General features: G+C 45.8%; 1 protein-coding gene across 1 annotated transcript in view; it reads right to left on the bottom strand.

The window, feature by feature from the left end:
- The window catches only part of LOC308217650 (neural-cadherin-like), a gene marked incomplete at its 3' end in the record, with an annotated part of 48,748 nt that extends 32,281 nt beyond the window's left edge, over window positions 1–16,467 (bottom strand). The window contains exons 1-5 of the mRNA XM_080610864.1: window positions 15,489–16,467; window positions 5,990–6,184; window positions 5,308–5,533; window positions 3,788–3,992; window positions 3,292–3,403 (exon numbers count right to left, since the gene is read on the bottom strand). Of these exons, the coding sequence (XP_080466990.1) occupies window positions 3,292–3,403; window positions 3,788–3,992; window positions 5,308–5,533; window positions 5,990–6,119 (673 nt within the window). The 5' untranslated portion in view covers window positions 6,120–6,184; window positions 15,489–16,467. The remainder of the gene's footprint in view (window positions 1–3,291; window positions 3,404–3,787; window positions 3,993–5,307; window positions 5,534–5,989; window positions 6,185–15,488) is intronic.
- Window positions 16,468–17,738: the final 1,271 nt, after the last annotated feature.

Raw genomic sequence — 17,738 nt, 5'->3', positions numbered from 1 at the left:
TATCAGTCATAAACTGTGTCCTCACTCTCTCAGGGTATGCCGTTCAAATTTAATTAGCTCCCAGCTATGTTACAGCTAAAGTACTTTTTAATTACCTGACCCTTCAAGGTACAAAGAGTGATTAAACATTCCTCACCAGCAAGTGTTTATTCAGTATGTTGGGTGTCCTATCTGCTCAGAAGCAGCAAATCAGCAGAACACAGAGCTGGAGCTCTCAGCCTGGCATCAAAAGTGATCTCTAAGAGCAGGAGCTTTCCTCCTTAACTACCCTGCCATTTTTTCTAGTCAAACAATGAGGCTTCACATCATACCCACACTGGTATTAAGCAAACTCCTTACTGTACTAGGAGGATACAGATGCAGACATTGTGGTAGCGCATAGCCTTTTGAAAGCTGAACAGTGATTGCACAGGCACCCTGGCAGAAAACATCATCCAAAAATGAAATGAAGAAACAACAACTCATCACTATCAGAATATTAACTCAAAATAGGAAAGGGGAAGAGAAAGGTTTGAAAAAGTGCAATGAAATGCTGTGCTTAGTTGCAAAAAACCTCAAGTGCATGTGGAAAGTTATTAATCTTGGTTTAAAAGGGCATTGAGGGTGGTTGTAACATCTTGGTTGACATCTCTTAAAATCCTGCTGTGAATAAATGTTTGCGTGTGTTACAGACTACAAAAGTGAGGGCTTTAGAATTAATCACCATCTTGTACTGAAAGATGAAATATATTAAAAACTCAAGAAAGATTGAAATGAAAGTGACTTAAACCTATTACATTTAGTGGTTAAGTATTGTTTTTAGAAAGACATGCAGAAAATGACAAACATTTCATTTGAAAAGTTTTGATTTAATCTACAAAGTCATTACTGAGACATTGTAACAAAACAAAAAACATTTCATGTGCTTAAGGATTACACTCTTTGTTTTCTGACTGTTTTCTGGCAAACAGGGAACGTGACACTTACTAGTACATGACAAAAACAGGCCTTACTTCCCAACTGCAACTGGGAATTTCATTCACCTTCCATCTGATTCCATCTTGCAAACTGATCTGCGCTGCAAAGGTAGTCTAAGGAAGATAGAGCAACCACGAGCAGGTCTGTGCTGGCTAAGCCCATGCTCTGAGCTAGCTCAGCATCAGCTAACTCCAGCTGAAAGCCTAGTATGTTAGTATAAAGCTGCCAGCTACCACTCTTCTGGCACAGTGGTGCAGCTGAAGGAGTATGTGAACCCCTCCTGAGAGTAGCCCTCCCTGCTTTTCAGATCATAGCTTGTTTGCAACCAGACAACTTAAAACACATGCAGTGAGCATAAATCTGCCTCTAATGACTAAGCAGACAGACCGACTCAGCTACTGTCACTTCAGCACTACAAACATGATACAAGCCAGACTTCGAGTGTGTCAAAATAAAAATGGTTGACAACTAAAACCTACATTTACATCATTCACGTTTTAGCAAATGGCATGTGTCACACTGTTTCTTTCACTGCCATCGACAGCAACTCAGTCAGCCACAGAATGGCAAAGCCTGTCATGAATTTGCATGCATTTTTCCTGTGGGAGGTTGCAAACCCACCCCTCAAGAACTATAGCCAGGGTAAGAGCTGCTGTTTTATATTTTCCCTTTTCCCTGAGATGATACTTTCTTCGGCAGTCAGTTAGTGACTCATCCAGTGCAGGGTACAGGTGACTACGCATACTGCTTCCTTGCAGCCACTACAGGTGCTGCTCAGCCCTTCAATACCGAGTATTCACGCACTGACTGTAACAATACTTCCCTCTCACATTTTCTTTTCTAAGAAGGCTTTTTCTCCTGAAATGTTTCCTGTATGGCAAGACAACCAAACTGGGTGCAATTGCACAGCTTTGCCATTCTGCCGTTCTGCTTGCTTTGGACGTGAGGCATACGTTCTTCCCCACAATTGGATGACTTTTGATCAGCTTTACAAGTCTCCGAGAGGAAAGCATCTCTTTAAGGAAATTCACATGCTTCAGAATTTTAGAATTGTTCATTCTGATCAACTTATTTCTTCCCAAGAGCTATTAACTGAAAAAATGAGCTACAGCAAGCTCTGAACTCTCTTGGTAAGTGGTTAGAGAAAGCAGTCCCTGCAGCTCTTTTATCAGCTTGTGGCTATGCAAGAGAAGCTAAGCTTCTTATTACCACTGCAAACTGCACATGTTCGGCTTCAAACTGAGGAAATGTACACTGCTGTCTTCAAAAGACACAACTTGGACATGTATGTTTTTGTTAAGTCTTGCCCTGAAGCTACCAATTTCTCACACGGTTCATAACAGCCTGCTAACGTCTCAGCCCATAGTCCTGTTACTGCCCTAGTACCTGCCCCTACTTTCAGCTTGAATACTGACAGGGAGCCTGTAAGCATTATCCCAGTTTTAGGCAGAACACACTTGTGGTATGTGTCACAATAGACTACATCAGATCTCAAGACATGTTTGAAGACATTTAACTGACACCCATAAAACAGGTTAGAGAACAAATTTCTGTTCCTTGTCTGCTGTGCTCTGGAGACTGAGACAAGAGATGCAGCATCATCCAAGTTCACTCCTTAGTTGTGCAACCACAGTATTTCAAGATGACCTTGAAGTCTGTGGCTTAAAATTATTTCCAGCAGCTCTGATCTTTCAACAGGATACTATTCCAGCCTCTAAAAATGTCATCTGTGCACTCAGGGTTTATGTGCAAGTGATATGTGGCCACATTAAACACAACAAACTTGGAATGAGGACTGGAAAGCCATAACCATAAATATGAAAGTTCACGATCTTTCCAAAGGTTTTTCCTTTAACACTTTGTCAGTCACTTACACAGCATTAATACTTGACAAAACTGGCTGCCCATTCGAAAAATCTGACTTCTTTATTTTTCTTAACACATTAAGAAAAGAAAAATTAGTTGGAGTTGCTTCCAGGACACTAAAAGGTGACCAAGCTGAGTTAAAAGACAACCACAAGATTTAAAGGAAATAAGCTATGTCAATCCACTAAGTCACTGTCTGTTAGCTGCCTAACTGCTCTTGGGTACTACAGGATCCCTCCTTGGGCACAGCACAGTGGTATCCACTGAAGACACTCACAACTCTACTTCCAGGTTACCTTAAAGCCATCTACACAGACCTCCAGGAAAGCTACCATCCTTGCGTTACAAAAGCAGCGCCCTCTGTGGAAGAGACAGCACTTCCTCACAGCAAGAACATGAATGTGTAACAAGAACTAGCCACTAGGTCTGTGGCAAGGCTGAAACAAAAAGAACTGGGATGGTCCTCACCTTGCAGTAGAGATGTGCCCACAGGAATGGTTTCAAGAATGTTGTCTCTGCTGTAAATGGAGTGCTGGAATTCAGGATAACAGTCATTTTCATCGGTGATATGGACCATGACCTGAGACAAAAGGACATGCTGAGAGGGGATTTTAGCTTCTACACTTAGGAAAATGGTCACCTCATTCTGGACACTGCCTATGCAGTCATTGCTTTTGCTCCATCCTTACACCTCTGATGCTAAACTTTTTCTCATACTGCTCCTGTAACACAGAGAAGTGTTATCTCCTCCACTTCCAAGCAGATGGGAGACAAAGCCAAAGAGGAATAATAATAGGTATTTCGCAGAGCCTAGATATGAACCCAGCTCAGAGCCCAGCCTTCTGCCTGTACCATAAGGCTTTCCCTCTCCCGAGCATCTTCACCAGTTTTCCTAGGCTGTGTCCTGCTGACAAGGATCAAACATTGCAGAGGCAGTGGGTAGGAAGTGAAGGGATCCACGTACCTCAGTCACGCTGCTGAGAGTGCTCTCAACTTCCATGGCTTTCAGTAAGAGGTGATAGAGGTGGTGCTCACTCTCGTAATCCACAGGATGGGTCAGGCTAAGCTCTCCACTCTCCTGCCTCACCCTGAAGAGCCCGCTGGGGTTTGTCAGCAGAGTGTATGAAAGAGGCTGGCTCTGGAAAGAAACAGCCTCAACAACTGCTACTCTGTAAAGAATGAGAGAATAACCCTTTGCTTCAAAACAACAACAACAAAGCTGTCTTCTGAGCTGTCCCCCGAGGATGAGGAAAGCTGAATTGCTCACTCTCTGTCAGTGTTGGCAGCAGCTTTGTATTCAGACTGGGAATCCCTGGCTACAGGGAGCCCACCTTCTCTCACCACCTACCTTCTCTTCTCTCACCAACTGATTCTCTGACATAGCAGGGCTGGGATAACAACCCATTTAAACCCCGATTAACATGAAAACGTCTTTTTCTTCCCTATTGTACCCTTCCAAATACTTTGCAGCAGTTACTGGTTTAGCTTCAGTTACGGAGATAACTGAGCTGCTATACTTTTGATTTTCTTTGAAGCTGCATATTCAGAAAAGGAACAGGCTTGGAGATGGATGGGAAACCCAAAAAGCACAGAGCCTTTCCAGATCCTGCTGTCCACCTTGGCAGCACATGAAATGAATGTCTACCTCCCTACTGTGACGTAGGTTTTGAAGCTCCATCTCACATCAGTCTTGGACAATGCTTTAAGCCTATCTCAGTGAAAGCTCCATGGAAGGAAAAAAGTTTCCCTCCTCCTCCTCCTCCTTCAGTCTCTTTTAAGGAGTAAGTGGCACATCTCCAGCAATTTTTCCTACTTCATTGGCTCATTTTGAGGTTTCCTACTCCTTAAAGGCCCTATGGCACTGCTCCACCTGCTACTTGGTGCCATAAAAGCCCATGCTGCTCACAAGCAACTGAACGGTGACACTAAAACCTGAGCCAGCTCAGCAGCATCTCCCCACTGTGGCTTGGCTAAGCTACTCTTCATACAACAGAATAGCTCCTTGGAGATTTAGCTGTATCTATTTGCACTTCACACTGGCGTTGTTATCTCAAGAGTCTGGTAATGACCTGCCTTTCTGAACATTTAAATGCAAGTCAAACAGGATACAAACAACTCCAAATCTGGTTAATGAAAAGACAGTATTTTTCAAGCACTCATTTATAGCTGAAGTGCTCCAGGAGATGAACAGCCAGGGGTTTTGGCTGGTTTCATAAATGATGCAATGCAACAAAACCCCAAGAGCGTTAAAGAAATAATCTCAGTAGAACTCCACATCCCAGACTACACCATGTGTCACATGGGAGACTCTCAAGCACCAGAAAAGGCATAATTTCTTTTAGAAAACAGGTTGTTTTTAAAGTGTAACAGCAAACACATATGCATAGCCCTGAGAAGCAACACCACAAAAAAACACTTTATTGTGCTCTGTGAAGGTCCTCTTAGCCTGCAGGGAGGGAGCTCACCCAACAGAGTAGAACTTACTTTTCTCCTGCTGGAGTATTTTCAGGGACAAATACACTGTAGGACATGTTAGTGAACTGCGGAGGTCGGGAGCCTGCCAGGATGGAAATGGAAGCATAGGGGCTTTTGTTGCCATACTCATCGGTGGCTTCCACAGTAACCACATACTCCTTGTTCCACGTCAAAGGCAAGCCAGTTGTCATGATAATGCCAGTATCCTTGTCTACTCGGAATCGCTCTTCACCACCTATTGATATATACACAAAGCTGGTCTGAAAAATGCCCCACAGCAAGAATGTTTGCATCTCCACCATTTTAAGGTAAGCTATCGTCCAGTCATCTAAATATGTCTTCGTATGAACTTCTTTTTTCCTCCTCAACGGTGCACCTTGTCTTTCACTCACACTGTGCTCTGTTGACCAGTGGAGTGTAAGAGACAAGGATGAGTGGGAAATGGAGCATTAAGCTAACAGTAAGGCTGCAATCAATTTCAAAATAGAAGTAAAGCAAAGGAAGTGGCAGCAAGGAAGATTCCCATCCACATAACGGTTTTACTTGAAATAGTTCCAGTTTCTACTTGCTATTCCTACTGTATGTTTAAGGATTCCCCAAGGGAAAAATCTATCAATTAAATTATAAAATGGGAAATTGTTAAGAAAAATCTGCCACTTAGCAGAATGTTACCATGTTTTTTCAGACCTACCTGCAATGAGTGTGTAAGTTATCCCAGCACTGGTGGTTTTATTGTTACTGTAATAAGCAACAAGCTGGTAGATGAGAGTGCCTTTTCGGGCATCTGGATCAACACGTGCCAGGTAGGGGTATGGGTACATGTTCCAGGACAGGAGTTCCTCTTCCGGGGCAAGGAGCGTGACATGGCAGAGGTACCAGTCGTTATCTGCAAAAGATGCACGGATTTCTAGACAGCTTGCTCACAAACTTCAATTGGGAATGTTTAAGACCTTTTCCATTAGTATCTGTAAACAAACTGAATTGCCCATCGCATTCATCCTATTGCATGCACAAAAAATTCAGTACAGACACAGGCTTTGGCAGCTTACTGTGCTTTAAGTCCAGTTAACAACAAATTAAAAATGCTTTCAATAATAGCTTGTAATAAGTTATGCATATTAAATGCTATGTCAGTTACTTATCCAGACTCGGGTGAAATGTGGTTTTTATATTTTCAACAAATTCAGCATTAATGTTGCCAGTTTAACCAAATCAGATTTAGAGTTTATTAAAATAGTTCTCCTAAAATTTGGTGGAAGTAGTTAAGTAATCAAAACTCCCTAAAATTCTTCCTGCTCCAACACTCATTTGTTTTGTTTTCTCATACCACTGGATATTGAAGGAAAGGCAGACATACTTCCCCCTTTTGTCCTCAACATTACATCTGGTTGCATCCTAGATGAGTGAAACACTATCTTTTGAAATGGAACCCTGCCCAAGCAAAGCCCTGGTCTTTGCTTCCGTAGGAGAGGCAAGGGAAAGGGCAACTCAGCCAGCAGCTGAAGGGAGAGAGCAAGCCTTGAGTACTGTCAGGGGAAGCACAGCACAAACTGCAGGGCTGTTGAGAGCTACGTCAAGAGACACCCACCCAGGTGTACCTATTATCTCATACAGGAAGGGCATTCCCAGGAATAGGACAGCAGCACATGGATAAAACCAGGCCCAAAGGCAAGACGTATGCTAAAAATTCCAGACAAATCCATTACTAAATAAGCCTGCCCACAGATAGAGACATCTGCCAACACACACAGCCTTAGCCCACAGTAAAAACATGTGCTGGACATATGTACTAGAAGTAATCATTCCCGGGAGGGAAGAGGCTTCACTGAAGAGTTGTGGGTTTTTTTGAAGTATTTAAAATAATTTAAGACATGCTTTCTTTAGCTGCAGGGAATTCATAGATTACCTGGTTTCTGGTTTTCTAATACACTGACATTACATACATGGGAACATTTGTTATACATGCTCCTCTAAGAATCTTTTTATCAGTATTGCTCAGTGTAACACAAGGCACAACCCTCAGCATGAGCCGGTGGCTCACAAGAGCAGCTGGTAGTGGTCAGTATTTTATCCATCACCAAGAGGGAGGGCTGAGAAATGCACATCTCGGTTAACCCAGCTATACACAGTGCCGTTTTGCTACAGCCAAGTAACAGAATGAAAACCTCTGGACATGCTGCATTTAAATATATTTTTGTTCATTCTTTGGTCTAATTCAGGAAGTTTTAGTTTCTGCAGAGATGAATAACTAGTTGAGCATTTTTTCCATTTAGTGAAACCTAGAGAATGAGTTAGAAGAATTATAATTATACAACTAATTTGTCTATATGGTCCCATGTAGGTGACCCAAGTGTTAAATACCAATTAATAACAAGGTACTAATTGTGCTGTAAGTATTGTAAAACCCGCCAAATGTCAGCCAGACCAAAGCTTTATTCTTTAAAAAAGACAGATGGGGGAATAAATGTCACTGATTTGAGGACACATCAGGGGAAATATTCGTGGTGTTCAAATTGATGATAATTTTCTGGACTTTTACAAAAAACTTCACCTCTCCCTCTCTGAACTGTGCATTGAAATAGAATCATAGAATCATTTAGGTTGGAAAAGACCTTTAAGATCCACTAGTCCAATCACAAACCCAGCACTGCCAAGTCCACCACTGAACCATGTCCCTCCTCAAGCAGGGCTGCCTAGAGCTGGCTGTTCAGGACCATGTCCGCATGACTTTTGAATACCTCCATGGAGAGGGACTCCACTGCCTCCCTAGGCAACCTGTGCCAGTGAAGTGAAGTTCTGCGGACTCGAATTCAAGAAAGATGTGGTCCAGCTGGCAAGTGTCCAGAGAAGAGCTAAGAGCACAGCCACAAAACATGGCCTGTCAAGAAATGTGGAAAGACCTGGAGATTTTCAGGAGATTGATAGGGATGTGCTGACAGGGCTAAAAGATGCCACAGGACTGATGTGTGAAGTCAGTCAGCTGTTCCTACCACACAAAGCAAAAAGGAGCAAACTCTCATTCCCAAGGAAAATGTTTGTGTTAGATGTTGGGAGATAGGGGAGAATCCCTCAGCAATTTTTTTATTATAAGGATAATGGAGCACTTGATAGTGTCCGGAGATGCGAGAGAGCATTCATCAATGTGATCTTTAGGACCTGACTAGACAAATACCTGCCAGCAATTACTTTGTTGTAGCAAAGCTTGCCTCTAGGCAGGGACACAGTACCAGCAACACTGTTAAATCTTTTCCATTATACATTAATCCCCCTGCCCTTCAGCTTTTGCATCTCATTGATTTCTGGAGCTTACGTGTTCATGTGTCACTTGTTCCCAGCAGCTTGAGGGAATTTCTAGCATAAACATCCTTTAGTCCTTATGTTTTTATTTGCTCTTTGCTTAAAGGTAAGAGTAAACGCAACTCTAGAAATAGCCAATACCACATGAAAGGAAAGACATAGGATGAGGCCAGACCTGGGGGGCTGTGGAACAAGCAGCAGGTGGTACTAAACTTCAGCTACCAGGTGGAATGTCCTTCTGCAGCTGAGAACTGGCTCACCCCTTCAGCTCCTCAGCTTTTATTTCAGCTTTCATTTCAGCTTTTCAGGCTTGAAGCTGCTCTCTCCATGCCAGTAAACAAAACTTAAACCAAAGCAGCCTGCAAGCATGCTGACAAACAGCCCGGGTTGCCGGCATCAGACGTCAAAACTCTGATTCTAGCAGTGAGTAAATGGGAAAAAAGATCAGATCTTGAAGCAAGTCTAAACCCATAAAATAAGTGTTGAACATCGTCTGGACACTTACAGGAGGTCAGTCAAACAGCACTTATCTGCCATATCATTCAGAATATTCAGCACAGACATTTTTCCATTCTGGTAGCTACTCTTTGCACACACACCAGGCGTGAGAAACTCAAGGATTTTAAGGTGTTACAGACACATGGCAATCAAATACTGTGGAAAATTATTTCATTCACTTCAAACAAGTCAGTGAAACAAAATCAGTCTTGATAAAGTAGGGTTTTTTTGCCAGGAATGCATTGTTTTTTCAACTGTCATAACTGCAAAGGCATTAACAGATCGAGCCTCTGAAATCAATAGTGGTTTATTTTGTTCCACTGACACAACTGCAGCATCCTATTAAATCAAAATGCAACATCACCCAGTGGTGTTGCTGCTCACCCATTTTGTCAATACAAATCATCCACTGAAAGGAAGGAAATAATCAGGCACTACGGCTTGTGAAACAAGACTATCAACAGGATAAAACATCTGGCCGCTGCATCATACACTGGAAAGAGTTCATCCCTCCTGGGAAAAGTGTGGGGGCAAGGAGGAGCTCTCACAGCAGGGAGAGCCTTTCCAGCACAGGTGCCCCCTCCAAAATTAAAGCATTAATTTTATTGATTTCTTTTTTCCAGATCTCTTAAGAGAAGTTGTATGGGGGCAGTTTTACTACAGCTGATGCGCTGCCATGAACTGATGGGTCAGCTCCACCTCAAGCACTGATGAGAGATTGTGAGGGTGAAGTTTCTGTCAACAGCTTTGGTTTCTCACAAATACTCCTAAAGTTGGATACAATGCTCGGGGGTATCACATTCCCTTGTAACATGCTAGCACACTGACTGGACACATGTTGGACTAGGTAGAGAGGGCCCCGTCTTCAAGGCAAGGCAATGTCTTTACCATCACAGTTAGCTCTGTTTACTCCCTTAAAAGCCCACAAACCACTACATTAGCTTGTGGATGAACAGCCCACAGCCACGGAACAGCTGGGCAATGTGACTGTACCAACTGCCTAAAGCTATGTCAGTGGGTTTCAGTTTTCCTTCCTTGGTTAACCACAACCAGCAAGCTTGACAGACCAGACTGCAGAGATCACTTCGCATTATTTTCATGGCATATTTCTTAATACACACCAGCACTTGGACATGTTTTCTACACAGACACCACCTCTCCAATTTTAGGAGACAAGGTCTTGCTTACCTCAAAACTACCTGTAGGCTTACCCAGTGGGGCAATTGGAGCTAACAGGCAACTGTAGTTGCTACTGCAGGCACAGGTGGCAAAGCCACCTCAGCCAATTTTCCACTTTCTGTGTGAATGCAAAGCTACAGCTGGTACCTCCATCACACTGGGTATCTGAGACATCCATGGCATTTGTTGTGCAGCAAAGATGTCTCCACGGGCAGGTGTCCATTCATCACAGGAACAGCTTTGGGCAGATACAGGAACAGAACTCCAGTATCCATCATATCTTTCCTGCAGCTGCATCACCCTGCCCTAGCCTTAAAATCCTGGCTGTGGTGTTATCCTCTAGATTTTAAACTGTTTCCTTTCTTCTGTACGTATCCAGAGGAAGGCTCGGAAGCAGGCTCAGACTTATGGTTACAGAAGTAGCGTGTTTGCCTCAGCCCTTAAAAGGAAAGTGCAGCAAGACACAGCTACAGCCTAGGCATTTAAAAGTTGATTCTCTTCACAGGTCACATAGCTTTTACTGTTGATAGGAAGGAGAGCTTTTTTGGATTTGTTTCCACCCCCCATAACTTCCATCTTCCCCTCTTCGCTCTGTATTTCAGAAGACAGTTAAAGCATATGGAGAAAATAGATGTTTGTGCTGTACAGCACACCCCAGTAACAGAAACAAGGCTGCACCTCACTCACAGAAGTGAAACTGCCTGCAAGGTCTCTTGTCTGCCAACAAAAAAGAGGCTTAAAAGGTAGAGTCACAAATTCTAGGGGGATTCCTAAAAATTTTCTTAAGGAAAATATAATAAAATTAAAGTTAAGGGTAGCATCATTAAAGAAATCCAGCAACACAACATCCTTTGAAAAGCCAAGCTCCCAATTCTGACCTCTGCCTTCCTGCTGTCTCACACAATACAGCACCACCTTATCCTCATTAAAATGACACCTATTAAGTTTAAAGTACTTTTTGTTGGGCATATATATATATATTGTATTTGTTTACTCAGGCAACATCTCAACATATAGAGCAATGGGTCTGACTGCTCTAGCAAGGAAACACTAATGCCTGCACTGAAACATGCTGAGAAGCCACTCACCAGTGTTATAATTTAAATAGTTTCTTATGTACCTTACTAAGAATACTTGTAAATAACCTTTACATTTTCCTCTTCAGTTTTTAAGCATTTTGTTGGTTTCTCAGCCATAGCCTTTATCAGACATTCTCACTTCTTTCTCTGGGCCATTACATATTTTTACATCATTTTTTTTTACAGTAAGATTCTTTCAAAAACACAGAGACAGGGGAACACAATAACCTTCATCCTGGAGCTTGCTGTTTTGTCTAAAGATCCCTGTCTATTAAAATGATTTCACAGTTTAAGTGAAGCAAGCTTTGTCTCTGTAGCACCTGAATCTGAAGGCATAGCAATGGCACACACACATGGTTTTAATCAACCTGATACCTGGAAGGGAAAAAAAGCACAGTTTATAGTGTGACCTCCAAATCTGATTGCCAGGTCAGATTTCTTACTTCTGAAGTTGGATTTATCTTGCTTGAAAAATGTCGAGGGGTGCCAGGAAGCAATGGGCTCCACAAAAAATACCTAAGCTATATCTTGATTTGAAACCATAGCCAGCAACATATATGGGTTACTTGTTAGGTGGCTTGAAAGGTTTTCCATCCCAATAGGTATCCTGGTGGACGTGTCAAGAAGGTGCAAGGGACTCAAACCATGTAACCTTTTTGTGCTCAGACTGGATTGTATTTTCAGAAATTTCAAGACTTGGCAGATGCCTCTTTAAAATGCAGTTTGCTTCCAGTGAGTCATAAGGGTTCAATACTGATCGTATTCTACCAGAAGACACTACAGCCGGGGAACAGTGTTATGCTACAGCTGCCTCAGTCAGACTTAAGATCTATCTCATTGGAATTCAGCTACAGTGGTAAGTAGCTGATATCCCACCTGAAAGAGAAAAGGGGATGAGAGATCCATCTCACTCCCAAAACATGAAAATACTAAACAGCCTTGCAATCATTTTATTCATTTCAGTCAAAGTAACTGCTGGAGTTTACCTCACTGTGACAGCTTGAGGTATCCCAGATTTAATGGTTGCTGGCCTCAAGCTTACTCTTCAGAACACTACAAACATGCAGGAGGAGAAGCAATTTGTCTTGCTGTGCTTTATTGAGTCTCTCTTGTTGTTAAAGAAAAATAACCTTTGTAGATCATGGAATGACTTCCTACTATGGATATTTTCAGTTTGATAGCATGCGGGCTGTATCTTCAGTGTTGGTGTGTGCAGGACCATGGAAACCACCGAGCAGGTCTCACTATTCCAAGCCAACACAGTGCATGCTGTATAAGCCCTTTGTGGCAGGCTTTTAAGATTGAAAAAAAAAAACAAACAAAAAACAAAAACAAAACAGAGCTGAAAGTCTGCTTGAATCAAAGACCAGAGGTAAGAAATTGTGTTCCTTCACTTCCTGAAACATGGTAGATGAAGCCCTAAATGTAAAGCTCCTACAGCGTGCACCAATATGTATTGCCAGCACCAGAAAGGACTGTTCTAAGTCCTGCAACTGTACATGTCCCACCTTGTGTAAGTCAGTAACAAGCATGAGAACCTACATAGGTGCTTGTAGGCAGGCTTGGAAGGGAAAGGGAGCTACAGGCTTTCAACCCTTCCCCACCACCCCCAGCCCTTCCACACCTCAAGCTCATGCTGTTCTGATGGTGTGGTCAGTGTTTCCAGAATGTTAAACATCCCAAAATTAAATTTGGATGAGAAAAAGGCAGGTGTGTGATCTTATCTTTGTATAAGATTCTTGTCTGAGCTCCAGGTCCCAATCCCACAACTAATGCAGAGCTATAACAGCAAAGCTTTCAGACATGGAGGCAATCTGCCAGATTTCTGAGGAAGATGTTAACTGCTCTCTGTAGGGAAAAAAGACAACAGAAGTTGTTCAAACTTCTTTGCTATGCACTGTCAATGAACCGAGTATATTCAGTGGGAGAAGAACCGCATATTCATAGTGCCAGCTACAGTGTCCCCACAGAACAGGCACAGCCCCATACACATCACTGCTAAGAGTACTACTGAGCAACAGATAAGATTCATGAGGTTGTCATATCCTACACTCAGTTTATTTCATTATTTCAATCACGTACATGAATATCTTCTCTTCCTAGGACTACTGCTGCAAGAAACAGTGCTCTAAGTTGCTCTCCAACTCCCTTCTTTATATATATATATTTCATTTGAAGTGCCACAAAAGCTTTGCTTTTCTTGAAAAATAACAAGAAAAAGAAGACACACACTTCACTGGAGACACAGCACCTGTGAAACCTCCAAGTCCATTCACAACTTACATAAGAGATAGCAATTAATAAGGGTCCAATAGTTTTGTTTTCCAGTTAATGGGAAGATAAAGTCTGGCACATGTTCCATGATATTGATTACTATGTGCCCCACTGTTAATTATATTTAGTAAGAGGCATGATGAGAAATGAGGAGCAGACTAAAGTTAATTCTGTTTGGGTTTAGACAGTTCACTGGTTTTCTTCAGCTAAAAAAATGGATGCTCAAAGCTTCCCACCATTTCATCATCTTCCTGTAAAGTAAACGCCCAGAAAAAGATCCCAAGTTCATTACTGTACAAAGTTATGAGGTAGTTTTGATTTTCAAAGTAGTTTAAAGGAGTGTCTAAATGACCTTGTTCCACTTGATCATTGAATTCCTTTCTCCCTGAGGCTCATCTCTTGTCAATACATTATCAGTGCATAGACAGTGGCAAAAACATGCTGTACAGCACCAGACTGGAGAGGACAACATGACTGATCATCTGTACAACACTGCTCACAAGGTTATTTGCTTTTATTATAAATAAGCAAGGTGGTCAAGCAACACATCACCTTTCCATCTTCATCTTTAACTTGAATGAAAAGTTCTACTTTCAAACTCAGGTGATGGATTTAAAGTTGGTACCTAGAAATACTGTGTGGTGGTTTTATTATGTTTAATGTTTCTCACTTGTACAACACAGCCCATTCCTGCAAGAATATGTTTCTCAGCAGGCAGTTCTGGGATTCTCAGACTGCACACAGTGCACAGTGGCAAAGATCACAGCCCCCAGCACACTTCCACACATTTGCTTTCCTCCCAGCTCTGTTTCGCATTTCCTGAGCATCAGACTGTAAAAACCACCTACAGGAACCTGTAAACATTCCCTCTGTAGTGAAGTTGTAAAAATATAAGAAAAAAAAAATCAAAGAAACCCCAAGAAGAAGCATGATAACCAGCACCATTGTCAAAGACCTGAGCTACAGTTACAAACACAATATAACTGTTCTGAGTAAGATAGAAGTAACAAATGGAAAGGATGGCACTTGTAGCTGTAACGCACTTCAGGCTTAACACAGTGTAAGAAGTTTAACAAGTCTAGCCATTCTCTTGGTTGTGTCATTAGGAGAACCACAAGCTGTTGTAGTATTGAGGCTTTACATCAACCATACACCAACTCCTAGGATTCCAGATTCAGATAGTTTTTAGGTTTTGTTTGGTGTAAGCTCATTAACAACTCTTTTGCAACCTCTTCTTTTCCTTCCTGTGCACCGCTTTGCCAATGCTGTATCTGACCTTCAGCACTATTCCAGTCGCAGAGGGGTGTCCAAGCACCATGAGCTGTTTCTGAAGACCTGTAAGCACCCACTCCTAAGGCAGTGGCACCTCTTCCTGACCAGGTCATGGAGGACCACGGTAAACAGAAGAGGCTCTCTGGTAACTCCCCCTGCGACAAGACAAGCTGTCTGTTGTGCTGTGCCTCCTTCTTCAACAAATTTTAGCTGCTTGTTAACTCATGAGCAAATTCCCCTGGTCCTACAAACCTGCTGTGACAGGAATTCTTACAAGACAACATAACTAAAGCACTATTACCCACGTTTTCACCTGCTCCTTTGAAGTCAGGAGGCGGAATATCAGCAGGTGGGACCGGAGAAGAGCCGGCACATCCCCACGCCGCCCAGCCCAGCTTGGGGGCAGCTCCCGCAGCCTCCGCAGCTCCCCACATCCCACGGCTGCCGCACCTCCTCGGGTGACAAGCGGCACGGCCATGCCTGCTCAGCGTCCCCCCTCCCGCGGGGGGATCCTCCTTCCCCATCCGTCTTCACCCAGGGGAGAGGCGGTCCCATCCCCACCGCCCGACTCGGCCCGTTCGTTTCCCCTACCTCTTCCTCCTCCTCCTCCTCCGCCCCCGCGGTGCACCTTGACGAGCACCTCCGCCCTGCCGCCAGCTCGCAGCTCCCGCCGCAGGTAGAGCCGCCCCGACGCTCTGTCCACCGCCACGGGGGTTGCGCCGGGCGACGCAAGCTCGAACCAGCCGCTCGCCGCTCGGTCGCGGCTCCGCGGGACGGTGAAGACGGTGTCGCCCACCCGCGCACCGGGGGGCAGCCGGGCCGTGTAGCGCCGAGAGCCGGGTCCCGGCGGCCGCTCGGTCAGCGGCAGAGAGCGCGCCCACCGCCGCCTCCCGCCGCCGCCGCTCTCAGCCCGCCGACCGCGCACGGCGAGGCGCAGGCACCGCGCGGGGCTGCGCAGTGGCCGAGGCCGGCCGTGGTCGTGAGCAGCGACGCAGAGGCGCAGGCGACGCAGCCCCAGCAGCGAGCCCACGGTCAGCACCTGCCCGCTGCGGGGCACCACGAAGAGCAGGCGGCTGCCGGCGCCCGGCGGCCAGGGCCCGTACGTGAGACGCGCGTTGGCGCCCTCGTCGCCGTCGGAGGCGAGGAGCCGGGCCACCTCCGTGCCCAGCGGGGCCAGCTCCTCCACCTCCAGCGGCCGCGGCGGCGGCAGACGCGGCCGGTGGTCGTTGCGGTCCAGGATCCGGACCCGCAGCAGCGCCTGCCGCGGGCACCGTCCCGCCCGCCGCCGCAGCCGGAGCCCGTACTCGGGCTGCGCTTCCCGGTCCAGGCTCTCGGCCGTGCGGAGCAGCAGCAGCCCCCGCCCGCCGCCCGCCCGCCGCTGTAGGAAGAAGTGAGAGGCGCCGCCGCCCTCCAGAGCCCACTCCCCGGCGGGCTCCCCGGGGCCCAGCAGCCGCCGCAGCGGCACCCGCAAGCCCCGCACCCGCGTCCCTGCCGGGCTGTTCTCGGGCACCTGCCCGGAGAAGCGGAGCAGCCGGGAAGGGCCGCCGCGCCCAAGCCCCGCCGCCCCGCACAGCAGCAACAGCAGCAGCCGCAGGACCGGGAGCCGCCCGCAGCCGCCCCGGCCCATTCCGCCGAGCAGCGCGGAGCTGTGCGGAGCGGAGCACCCCACCGAGCGCACTGAGCCACAGTCCCGCCGCACGCGTTTGTAAGCCCGTCCCGCCCCATGGCCAGGCAGAGCCATAGGCGGGGACAGGGAGGGACCGCCCCGCTCGTGGCGCCGTGCACGGCAATCCCGGGCGAAAGCCCATCTGCCCCATTTCAGAGTTTGGTTTTCCTATTTATTGGGACTGGCGCTGTTCAACATCTTTGTCAGCGGCACGAGCAGTGGGATTGAGTGTGCCCTGAGCACGTCTGCAGATGACACTAAACTGTGTGGATCGGTTGGTACGCTGGAGGGAAGGGATGGCATCTAGAGGGTCCTTGACAGGTTAAAGAGGTGAGCCAACGCCAGCCTCATGAAGCACAACAATGCAAAGTGCAAGGTCGTGCATGTGGGTCGGCGCAATCCCAAGCACAAACACAGGCTGGGTGGAAAACGGATTGAGAGCAGCCCTGAGGAGAAGGACTTTGATGTGTTGGTTGGAGAGAAGCTCAGCATGAGCCAGCAGTGTGTGCCTGCAGCCCAGAAAGCCAACTGTATCCTCCCAATCAAAAGGAGAGTTGTCAATAGTGATTCTCCCACTCTACTTTGTTCTAGTGAGAACCCATCTGCACTACTGCATCCAGCTCTGGGGAACAAACACAAGAGGAACATAGATCTGCTTGAACAGGTCCAGAGGAAGACTATGAAGATGATCAGAGGGCTGGAGCACCTCTCCTGTGAAGACAGGCTGAGAGAGCTGGGCTTGTTCAGCCTGGAGAAGAGAAAGCTCCAAGGAGACCTTTCAGCAGCCTTCCACTGTGTAAAGAGGCTGACAAGAAAACTGGAAAGCAACCTTTTACAAAGACATATAGTGACAGGACAAGACTGCCTCTGATAAGAAAGAAAGAAAGGTCATTGTCGTAGGCGATTCCCTTCTGAGAGGAACAGAGGGCCCGATATGCAGAGTTGACCCTCATCATAGGGAAGTGTGTAGTCTGCCTGGAGCCCGGATCAGGGATATCACCAAGGCGCTCCCCAGCCTGGTGCACCCGACAGACTACTACCTGCTGCTGGTCTTCCAGACAGGTGGGGAGGAAGCTGCTTCCCGCAGTCTGAGGGGGATGAAGAAAGACTACAGGGCCTTGGGGCGGATGGTGAAAGAGTCTGGGGCTCAAGTGATCTTCTCCTCACTTCTTCCA

This window comes from Psittacula echo (assembly GCF_963264785.1).
Source record: "Psittacula echo genome assembly, chromosome: 2".
Taxonomy (NCBI): domain Eukaryota; kingdom Metazoa; phylum Chordata; class Aves; order Psittaciformes; family Psittacidae; genus Psittacula; species Psittacula echo.
The sequence above is the reverse complement of the archived record's forward strand: the minus strand, read 5'-3'. Positions and strand labels throughout refer to the sequence as shown.